This window comes from Podarcis muralis, chromosome 11, assembly GCF_964188315.1.
Source record: "Podarcis muralis chromosome 11, rPodMur119.hap1.1, whole genome shotgun sequence".
NCBI classification, from domain to species: domain Eukaryota; kingdom Metazoa; phylum Chordata; class Lepidosauria; order Squamata; family Lacertidae; genus Podarcis; species Podarcis muralis.
In genome coordinates, this window is record NC_135665.1 from 8,415,258 (window position 1) to 8,426,955 (window position 11,698).

The 11,698-nt window shown below is 44.4% G+C and overlaps 1 protein-coding gene across 2 annotated transcripts; it reads right to left on the bottom strand.

Moving 5' to 3' along the window:
* Positions 1 to 4,310: 4,310 nt before the first annotated feature.
* Positions 4,311 to 10,985, bottom strand: PRXL2C (peroxiredoxin like 2C). 2 transcript variants are annotated; one of them, XM_028749096.2, is made up of 6 exons: positions 10,698 to 10,974; positions 9,844 to 9,912; positions 8,974 to 9,027; positions 7,612 to 7,717; positions 6,395 to 6,526; positions 4,311 to 4,809 (listed from the first exon to the last, which is right to left on the bottom strand). In XM_028749096.2, the coding sequence occupies exons 1-6, from the start codon at positions 10,887 to 10,889 to the stop codon at positions 4,682 to 4,684; spliced, it is 681 nt and encodes a 226-aa protein (XP_028604929.2). In that variant the 5' UTR covers positions 10,890 to 10,974; the 3' UTR covers positions 4,311 to 4,681. The 2 variants fall into 2 exon arrangements, with proteins under 2 accessions (XP_028604929.2, XP_077792159.1); XM_077936033.1 differs by lacking the exon at positions 6,395 to 6,526 and having other exon boundaries at positions 10,698 to 10,985.
* Between the last annotated feature and the right edge of the window lie 713 nt (positions 10,986 to 11,698).

The window sequence follows — 11,698 nt, forward strand, 5'->3', positions numbered from 1 at the left end:
GGCTCCCAACCGGCCGCGAGCGCCGCTGCTGCCGCTCCCGCGCTCGGGCGCCGCTCCCGCCTCATTCGGACGCTCCCTCCGCGCTCATTGGGCCGGGCGGCGTGACGCCATAATCTCCCAGCCTCGGTCCGGTGATGTCATAGTGAGAGACGCCTGAGCACCTGCGTCTGGGGGGGGCGGGGCGGGTCAAGGCGTCAAAAGGCCTCGACGTTCCTCTCTTTCTTTTCCTGTCGTATAGAACAGGGGTCAGCAAACTTTTCCACCACTGTCACATCCTTAGATCTTCACATTATGAAATTAAACATGTTCATTTGACACTGAACATAAATAAAATCCTGAGCCAATTAAGTATCTGCAAGCTGTTTTCAGTTAAATTAACATATTTAACTAAGTAATCATTAAATTTAATCCACTCTTCCTGATAACTCCTCCTCCTTCTGGTCGCGGACTCTTCCGGTTAGGTCGGCTAGCTCCAAAAAATCCATCATCTTCACTGATCTTCAAATATGAATGAATTTCTATGCCCCACAAATAACCCAGAGATGCATTTTAAATAAAAGCACACATTCTACTCATGTAAAAACACCAGGCATCTTCAATGGATTTGAAGATCCATTGAAGATCAGTGAAGATGATGGATTTTTCGGAGCTAGCCGACCTAACCGGAAGAGTCCGCGACCAGAAGGAGGAGGAGTTATCAGGAAGAGTGGATTAAATTTAATGATTACTTAGTTAAATATGTTAAATTAACTGAAAACAGCTTGCAGATACTTAATTGGCTCAGGATTTTATTTATGTTAAGTGTCAAATTAACATGTTTAATTTCATAATGTGAAGATCTAAGGATGTTAATGTTTAAGTTAAATTTTATAAGAACTGTGATTTGGAAAACCGTTAAAAGGACATGCAATGAAATTCAACCAAGGGGAAGCGAGGAAGTCACTTAACAATGTTAACAAGTGTAATTTTCAATAAGGCTATGATTTATGTTTGTTTGTCTTATGTGTTTCTTTGTTTCTAATGTTGTGAAAACCAATAATTTTTTATTTTTTTTTGGGGGGGGGGGGAACAAACACCAGGCAGGCCCCACAAATAACCCAGAGATGCATTTTAAATAAAAGGACACATTCTACTCATATAAAAACAAGCTGATTCCCCGACCATCCGCTGGCTGGATTTAGAAGGCAATTGGGCCGGATCTGGCCCCGGGCCTTAGTTTGCCTACCCATGGTATAGAAAGCTATTGGCTGGTGTCCTGGCGGCCAAAAAAAATCATATATAATTGTAGAGTTGGAAAGGTCCCCCCCCCAAAAAAGGGTAATCCAATCCAACCCCCTGCAATGCAGGAATCTCTAGGAATTAACACGTGAGGAGTGTGCTGTTGCCCTCAGGTGCCTGGAAGCACGCCTCATAATTTCCATGGAGTTCATGTCACAAACAAGGCATCAGTCTGAATTGTTCGTAGCTCGCCCTCCATTCCTCCTATTCATAAACACATCAACATATAATGCTCACTCTCTCTGCTCCCTTTTAGGATATGCCTGCCATCTGCTGGATATTAAAATGCTATGTTTTCACCTCATTTTCAAGCACCAGAGTTTAAAAATTCAAGCATAAATGCTGCAAGGATAACTATGCCTGTTACAGCAAAAATAAAAATGAAAAGCAGTCTTGTGGCATCTTTAAGGAACAGAGCAAACTTCACCAGATGCATAAAAGGCTCTCATGGGTACACAGAAAGCAATGAAGACATAAAAAATGGGGCCAACTAGTCTTAATGTGGAGTCGCTAATTTTCTGGAATTTCTATGCAAAATTCAAGCAGTGTGTTTTTGTGCCCATCCACAACAGCTGCATCTGGTGATTCCACAATCACCCTAGCTTAGCCAGGAAGAAAGTATTATACCAATTATGTTGCTTTAGCCACTGTTATCTGTGCCAGATTACCCTGTGGTTTTTGCTGCAATGGACAGAGGAAGCAGCCTTAGACCAAGTGAAGCTGTTGGTCCATATAGCTCTGCTGCGTTGGGTGACCAGCTGCAGATCTCTGGGAGTTCAGATAGGAGTTTTTCTTTCCAGCCCTACTCGATGCATGGATTGAACCTGGGGGCTTTATCATACAAACATGTGCTCTGCCACCGTGCTATATCCTGTGCATAACTGCAAACATTTGAGTTTGCAGAGAAATGTCAGGCATTTAACCCTATTGTTGACGTTTTTTTAGGACCCACGTACCTACGGGACCGCCTCTCCTGGTATGCCCCGTGGAGGACCTTAAGGTCCACGAATGACAACGTTTTGGAGGTCCCAGGTCGCAAGGTGGTCAGATTGGTCTCAACTAGGGCCAGGGCCTTTTCAGTACTGGCCCCGACTTGGTGGAATGCTCTGTCACAAGAGACTAGGGCCCTGCAGGACTTGACATCTTTCCGCAGGCCTGCAAGACAGAGCTGTTCCGCCTGGCCTTTGGTTTGGACTCAGTCTGACCCTTATGTTTCGCTCCCCTTAATGTTTTGGTTTTGATTTATGGGCTACTCTTAAAATGAGGCTGCATTTTAAATTGCATTTTAACCTGTATTTTAAATTGGTTTTTTTCCCTTTTCCTATTATGTTTTTAGTGTAATTTTACTGGTGTTAGCCACCCTGAGCCCGGCTGTGGCCGGGGAGGGCGGGGTATAAATCAATTTATATATATATATATTTATTATTATTATTATTATTATTATTATTATTATTATTATTATCTGCAGCAATGTATGTGGTGTTTGTGATACACATCAATAGATGTGTGTACGTGTGCATACACATCACATTCATGGTGGTTTTGTGTGTTTCTCTCTCTCTAACACACACACACACACACACACACACACTCATCTGGCATCTACAAGTTGGTTGCACTGTTAGATGACCTGATCCAGGAAGAAACATAACCCTGACAATTATCCTGGGCCTATCAGGGGCTTTTGATGTCATTGACCATGGCCTATTTCTGGATCAGAAATATACATCTGTAGACATTTTGCTCAGTGGATCCATTCCTGTTAGGCTGGATCTATGAGTGGGTGGGTTAATTATACAGATAAACCACTATCTGACTTTTAGAAGACATATGAAGGCAGCCCTGTTCAGGGAAGTTTTTAATGTTTGATGTTATATTGCATGGGTAGGCAACCTAAGGCCCAGGGGCCGGATGCGGGCCAATCGTCTTCTCAACCTGGCCCGCAGACGGTCTGGGAATCAGCGTGTTTTTACATGAGTAGAATGTGTCCTTTTATTTAAAATGCAACTCTAGGATATTTGTGGAGCCTGTCTGGTGTTTTTACATGAGTAGAATGTGTCCTTTTATTTAAAATGCATCTCTGGGTTATTTGTGGGGCATAGGAATTTCTTCATTTCCCCCCCACAAAAATATAATCCGCCCCCCCCCCCCAAGGTCTGAGGGACAGTGGACCGGCCCCCTACTGAAAACGTTTGCTGACCCCTGTGTGTATTGTATTTTAATTTGTTGGAAGCTGCCCAGTGTGGCTGGGGGAACCCAGTCAAGACGGGTGGCATATAAACCATAAATCATATTATTATTATTATCATCATCCTTTTCTACAGGTAGCAACATTCACTTTACTGTATTGCTGTATGGGTGCTCCATTTTCACTTCATGTAAAGTAGTGAGAGAGGGCCCTGCCTTATTGTTGCACGTGACTGATAGCAATGTAAATAGAAGGAGAAATGCTTTTTAATATGTAGTGCAAAATCAGGCCTTGGGTCTCAACGAGCACCCCCTCAAATAAAAATTGAATAACAAGATTTATTCCACACATGGCATGCATATTTTGTGCTATCCTTCCTTGTATTTTCCATGGTGAATCCACACATTATTTTGTATTGAACCTTCTGGGGACCAAATTGGGCAAAAGGTATGAAAGTTCATAGCCCTAAATGCTTACTTGGAGTACAATATTTGATGTTACAGGTTTTCCTAACCCCCCCCCCCCCAAAACAAAAAAACAAACAGAAGTTTTAACTCAAGGTCTGGAAGTAATTCCCTACATAGTTCTGAGGGACAGGACACAAAATTACTTTTCTTTGCACGTTTCAGTTCCTCACAGCCTATCAGGTGGTATTCAATTAAGTTTTATTCACAGCAGACAAATTAATTCATTTCTTAGAATTTACTCTGAATAAAACTTAGTTGCCTACTACCCATTGAGTCCATGTCAATATTGTTGAAGAGGACTGCAGAGTCTTCACCACTGGGTCCAAATCATAACCGTTTTGTTTTGACTCATCAAAGAAGCTGTTTTACAGACAGTAGAAATTTACATTTTTATTTAACCTGTAGAAAAATATGTCCCTTTTATTAAGTCATTGTGAGACAGGGGTTCAGAAGACAGAACTCACTAATAATGATAAAGGCTGTGATGGAATAAAACCTATACACTGTGTATGCCAAGTATATATTTATGCAAGTTTAAACATCACTTTTTTTGTTGTTAAACACATCACAACTTAACTTTGTGTTCAATGAAACAATAAAGTGTGAAGTCCATTTTTACCCACCGGAAACCGAACTATTCAGTAGCCTGGAATCTTCCAATGTAACCTCACCCAAAATTATTTGCTGAACACACTGTTGACATGTATCGTTTAACTCGCCTCCTGGGTTTCTTCTCCTTTTGACAAAGTCACACATCAATAATTGGAGATCTGTTGGTGAAGTTTACTGCTTGAACTCCAGCAAGTTGCAAAAGAGTGTTAATGGGAACATGGTCAAATCTGTTCTGGTCAAGGTGCACATGGTGGATTTCATTCCCTGGGGGGTGGGAAAAAAAATAAGCCTGTTACTGCCTATCTACAAAATATTGCTACCAATATTCACAACCACCTATCTTTCAGCCAATGCGGTCTGGTGCCTTGGGTGTCGGATATGGGAGCTTGGTTGTTCGTATTGTCAGAGCCGTCTTTCCCATATGGCTTAGTGGCTCGTTGCGCCAGGGCGCCGGCCTCTAGGGGGCGCCCCGGCGAGTGGGGGAGCTATGTGGCTTTGCTGGCGCCCCCCCCCCCTTTCCCTGCACGCCCGCCAGCTGCACCCATCAACCATACGGCTGGCGGGCATGCAGCTTGCCTCCCAAGCCTCTGTGGGGATTGCTCTCTCGCAGCGGCATGGGGGAGAGTTGTGTACCCCTCTATGGCTGGCAGTGCGCAGCTTCACCCCACCCCCCCATCCATGGTAATTTGGGGGCGCTGAGTGGCTATTTGCACCCCAGCGCCGCATCTACGAAAGATGGCCCTGCATATTCTATATCAGCTATGGATATTTGTGTGGGGGGGAATACTTTCCAGATGACAAAACGCCCCATTTACTGATTACTGTACTCCGATTATGTTGCGGGGGAAGAGAAATTGAGATTAAGTGTTACTACATCAGCACAATGACCGTCATATACAGTGGTACATCGGGTTAAGAACTTAATTCGTCTGGAGGTCTGTTCTTAACCTGAAACTGTTCTTAACCTGAAGCACCACTTTAGCTAATGGGGCCTCCCGCTGCTGCCGGAGCACAATTTCTGTTCTCATCCTGAAGCAAAGTTCTTAACCCGAGGTAATAATATTTCTGGGTTAGCGGAGTCTGTAACCTGAAGCATCTGTAACCTGAAGCGTCTGTAACACGAGGTTCCACTGTATGTGCTCAAACTAGGAGCGGAGGGGAGAAACCAGAAAATTTCCAAACAGCACAACACCCCCCCCCCAATAACCACAGAAACACCACCAAAGCCCACCAGCCAGGGACTGTGCTGTTGATGACACCCACATGCAACCCACTCACAACAACGAACTTGCAGCAATGTAGGCATGTCCCCAGCACAACTCCCTGTACCACAAAACAGGAGGTTTGCTCCCACTGCTGCAAGTTCAAATCTCCCCCAGCTGGAGAGCTCGGTTGGTTTGAGCGTAGTGTGGATTAATGCCAAGCTTGCAGGTTTGATCCATGCAAGGGACAGCTGTATATTCCTGCACTGTGGGGGGGTTGGACTTTCAACTATCTAGCATCATTTCTTGAGCATAGCACATTAAGGGAAGGGAAGAAGAGGTCGCACAACAAAATAGCCACATAGCAGCAGCATCCAAGTCAGAAAGAAGACCCATTAATGTCATTGATAGTTGTGAAGTGGGGAGGGCACAGATTGGCTGTGTTTCACTCCACCCATTCAATCCATGCTATCCGGTGTTGGCATGTTTATCTGCTAAGTTCCTTAAGTGTGTGCATGTGTGAAATCTCAATGGTTATGAAGAAAGGGAGACAAGGGCTCGGCCACTTTTCACCAGTATATCCAGGAGCACAAATGCATCATGTAAGCATAACCAAGGCAAAGGTTAATCTTAACAAACAGCCTTACCTGGACCTAAAATCAAAGTGCCCCCCTGCTGAGCTGGATCTCCTTGAAAATCAAATGCAGGGCTCGTCATTGCTCTCCACATGCTCTTGATACTTCCTGACAGCAGGTTGGATTTTACATGAGGACTTTGCACTGAAATGATATGATGATATAGAAGAGAAAGCGTACTTTGCATGAGAAATTAAGTTTGCTCTGCAGATATTGCAAGCCTAAAGGTAAAGGTACCCCTGCCCGTACGGGCCAGTCTTGCCAGACTCTGGGGTTGTGCGCCCATCTCACTCAAGAGGCCGGGGGCCAGCGCTGTCCGGAGACACTTCCAGGTCACGTGGCCAGCGTGACAAGCTGCATCTGGCGAGCCAGAGCCGCACACGGAAACGCCGTTTACCTTCCCGCCAGTAAGCGGTCCCTATTTATCTACTTGCACCCGGGAGTGCTTTTGAACTGCTAGGTTGGCAGGCGCTGGGACCGAACAACGGGAGCGCACCCTACCGCGGGGATTCGAACTGCCGACCTTTCGATCGGCAAGCCCTATCGAAACCCCTATCGTGGGCAAACCCACGTCCCACATCGCAAGCATACCCGGCTACAATCTATGCATGGTTTTGTGCAAGTCAGTCAGTTGGAATTAATAAATAATAATAATAATAATAATAATAATAATAATAATAATAATAATAATAATTTATTATTTATACCTCGCCCATTCTGGGCGGCTTCCAACAAAATATTAAAATACAGTAATCCATCAAACATTAAAAGCTTCCCTAAACAGGGCTGCCTTCAGATGTCTTCTAAAAGTCTGGTAGTTGTTGTTGTTCTCTAAACGTGCTTAGGAGAGAGCAAGCCATTTGACTATCCAATAAGAAAACGGAAGTGATCGGACTGAGGAGGAAAAGCAGAAATTTCTCTACTCATAAACCAACAACAACAACAATGGACTTTTCCTTCTAAGGCCAGCTACCTTCCCACCCAAGCCTAACAATGCAAACCCGTGTTTGTGTTTACTCCGAAGTCCCAATGGGACTTACTTCCTAATTGTTTAGGATTGCAGCCGGCCTCTCTTGTTCAATTTTCAAGTAGGGCGGCTTATGCGAGAATAGGAATCTAACACAGACTGTTAGAAAAAGTATTATGTAAATTGCTTGGGAGCTATAGTTCTTTACGTGACCATTTTTTGTGCTGTGGCCTCCGCGTTTACAGTTGGTACCACAGCTTACCTGATGTAGCAGATGCTTCACCCCTTTTCATCCCAAGCGTCCTGTAGATTTCCCTTTCAGGATCCACATACATTTCATGAGGATAACCTGTCAAAGTGCAAAACGGCTGCGAGAAACATATGTAAATATCAAAATAATGCATTGGAAAGTGGCTGGGGCAACCCAGGCAGATCGACGGGGTAGAATAAGAATAATAATAATAATAATAATAATAATAATAATAATAATAATAAATTACTAACTACCAGGAAAACAAAGGCTGCACATGTATTTGGAGGGGGGGTGTCAGTCTCATTACATTCAGTGGGACTTTCTCCTAAGTCAACATGTTTAAGATTATGTTGTATGGATAGGCATACATGTCTGGAAATAACTGTCACTAAAATGAGTGGGACTTATTTCCAGGTAAGTGTATTTAGGACCAGAGAGTAATTCTGATTTTGAAAACCTTCAAGCTCCACACTTAAAATGCAGCTATCCCTTAGATGTGTGTATTCAAGGGAAAGTTCCTCTTTGGTGGGACTCTACAGTGTTTCCCCTCAAGGACACTTAAAAATAAGTCCACTGGAAACCAATTGTCCTTATTCACGTATATTTTAGTAATGATATATTAGACAAACAGAAGTGGTAGCATCCATGCTATACATTTAAAGCACACTTGTGCCAACAGTCTGGGTTTCCTCCCAAAGGATACTGGGAACTGTAGTTTGTCAAGGGTACTGGAGGTTGTTAGAACACCCCAAAAACTATTATTCCCAGCACCCGTAACAAACTACAGTTTCCATTATTCTTTGGAGGAAGTCGTAACTGTTCAAGTGACAGAGAGCGCTTTTAAATGTATCATGCAGGTGTGAACATGGCTCATATAACTCTTCTTTTTATTTATTTAAGTGCAAACCTATACATAGAGCCACCAAGACTTACTTCTTAGTAGAGATGCATGGGACTGCAATATTATTTATAAACTTTAAATCTCACCTCATTGCCCAATACTTGAAGGCAATTTTCAATTACAAAATTAAATAATAGTAACAACAACAACAACAACAACAACAACAACAACAACAACAACGTAATATTCCACAGTTTTGGTGCCACCCGAAGAAAACAACAAGACTTCTCTGTGGTACCCTCCGAAGATGTGGACACCTGGAGAAGGGCTTCTGATGCAGACCTTATTTTGATCTGCTCCCAGGTATAGATGATGCCACTTATATCAGTATCTCCTTCACACTGGTTGTGAAAAGAGAGGGAAATGCACAAAACTCCATTTACCAGTTTGCTTCCCTGTGCCTGCTCGGAGGTGAAATGAGCTGAGTTCAGAATATGCCAGTAGAATAACTCCAACTTACACGGACCTACCTTAATGTGATGGTGCGATGATTGTCCAATAACCACAAGTCTGACATTTGCATCCTAAATGGGGAAGGTGTCGGGGGAAACACACAAAAGTATATATAAATCTTTAAACTGCAGCTAGTACTTACAACACGATCATTGTGGCAAGATAATAAACGCATAAGGTGGACTTCACAACAGCTATGCCATTAGAGACTCTCAAAATGGGATGATACGATGGCAATTTACAGTGATGATACAACGGTGCAAGAATCAGATAGGACGGCAGAAATGTTTTTGGATTGTGCAGCCAATTCTGGAATGTTATTAATTACAGCAGTGATTAGTTTTCTAGACTGGTTATTTGAACATAACCTTTTTAGTGCTGATTGGCATTATTTCTCTGTACATAGCTGTCAACATTTCCCTTTTCTTAAGGGAAATTCCCTTATTCTGAATAGGATTCCTCGCAGGAAAAGGGAAAAGTTGACAGCTATGTCTCTGTAAACCTGTACAGTGGAGCCCTGTGCAGGATTCCTGAAGCATAGGCCTTTTCAGCTTTTTAAGGAATTTTCTCTTTATAGAGGAGGTTGGGGACTGATGGTGGTCTACATATTTATCACAGGAGTTTCTTTTGAAACCTCACCTCTGTCTGTCTGTCTGTCTGTCTTTTTTATTCTGTTATTATTAATATAACAAGGCACTACTGTTTGCGATACTGATTCTTTGGCTTCCAGGGTGCTCAGCTGATACTGAATATTTAAAAAGAATGACAGAAAGCAAATTAATCACTGCATGCATTATAAAGTAATTGAAGATATTTGTAAATACAGTAAAATTGCCCTATATTGGAATTCACAATATAATACTTTTTTAAAAAAAAAACTTACTTACTTGTAAAAATGTCTTGGGAATTTTGCCCAGATCTTCCACATATTCCTTACAGGCGTAACACAAGAAATGCTGAAAAGAGACGATGAGGAGTGTCAGAACAACTGTAATAAAAGTGTTGAAGTCTCAAAATGCGGGGGGGGGGGGGGGGAGGAATAGGTAAGTACGCTGAGGTTTAAATAGCATAGATCAGAAAGCCATCTATAGTAGAGTTCGCAGCTGGATGATGGTTTCATACCTGCTCACTCAAAGGTCAGAGCATCAAAAAACTAAAAGGAATAAACATCTTCTTTTTTGGGGGGAGGGCTAAGAGATAAAGATAATCGCGTGCTTTCTGGGAGTTTTGTACACAGCCCATTATGTTTTTCTTTTCTTTTCTTTTCCAGAACAAAACCAGCAAGTCCTTTATTTACTAGGTGGCATGGCAAAAAATCTCAGGTAAGCGAATTAAAATTCCTTTAATTTGGCTATAGCCCTGTTGAAAAGTCCCACCCCTTCTTTAGAATTATTGTTTCAGTCATGCACAAACGTGTTGCGATTGGATCCATTACAACTCGGGAAGCGTGATCAAGATAAGATTCCTTTCCTCTTTAGTGATCAGCCATTCCACTGAAGTAGTAAGAGCGCAACAGGGCTTAGTCCCAGGTAAATGGGGTGAAGAATGCCTGCCTAAAACGAATGTGCATCGGACGGCCCGGTTTCCTCCAAGGCCTCGGCTGCAATCCGGACCGCGATCGCAGCTTCCGATTTCCTGTTTGCAAGACGAAACGAAAGTCTTGCAAAAAAGCGCAAGGCTTTTTAAAGTTCCCTTTAAAAACGAAGCACTTTTTTTGGGTTGATCTCCCACCTCGGCTTACCCGCACAAACACCACGATCGCCTTCCGCTCCCGGTACAGGGATCCGAAGGGAACCGCTTTCCCGGCCGCGTCCACCACCAGGCGCCGGGCGGCGTCTCGCAGCTCCACGGGCGCATCGGCGAGGGGGCGAACCCGGGCGCCCACTTGGCGCGTGACGGGCAGCGGGGCCCCCGGGGCGCCCTGGCCCGCCATGCTGGGACCCCGGGCAGGGAGGCGGAGGGGGGAGGCCGGCCGGGGCGGAGAGCCTGAATTCCTTCTCTTGTTTTGGGCTGGGGAACTCCGCCCAGAGGAGGGAAGGGAAGGCGAGGCCAGCCATCGGGGCGCTTCGCCATGTTCCCATTTGCGCCAAAACAGGCGCGCTGGCTAAGTTCTCCTGGCGCAAGAAATGGCTAGAGGTCCTGTGTGAGTGCCTGGAGGCGGTTGGAGGATGGATGGCGGCTAATGGGTTGAGGTTGAATCCTGACAAGACAGGAGTACTGTTTTTGGTGGACAGGGGGCAGGATGGTGTGAAGGACGCCCTGGTCCTGAATGGGGTAACTGTGCCCCTGAAGGACCAGGTGCGCAGCCGGGCAGTCATTTTGGACTCACAGCTGTCCATGAAGGCGCAGGTCAATTCTGTGTCCAGGGCAGCTGTTTACCAGCTCCATCTGGTATGCAGGCTACCTGACTGCAGACTATCCCGCCAGACGGTCTAGTTATCTTTCGCTTGGACTGCTACAATGTGCTCTGTGTGGGGCTACCTTTGAAGGTGACCCAGAAACTGCAATTAATCCAATCCAGAATGCGGCAGCTGGACTGGTGACCACCGAGACCATATAACATCGGTCCTGAAAGATCTTCATTGGCTCCCAATACGTTTCCAAGCACAATTCAAAGTGTTGGTGCTGACCTTTAAAGCCCTAAACGGCCTCGGTCCTGTATACCTGAAGGAGCGTCTCCACCCCAGACACTAAGTGTTATGTACTGAAGTTCTCACCCTGGGCCAGCAGGGGGATACTGTA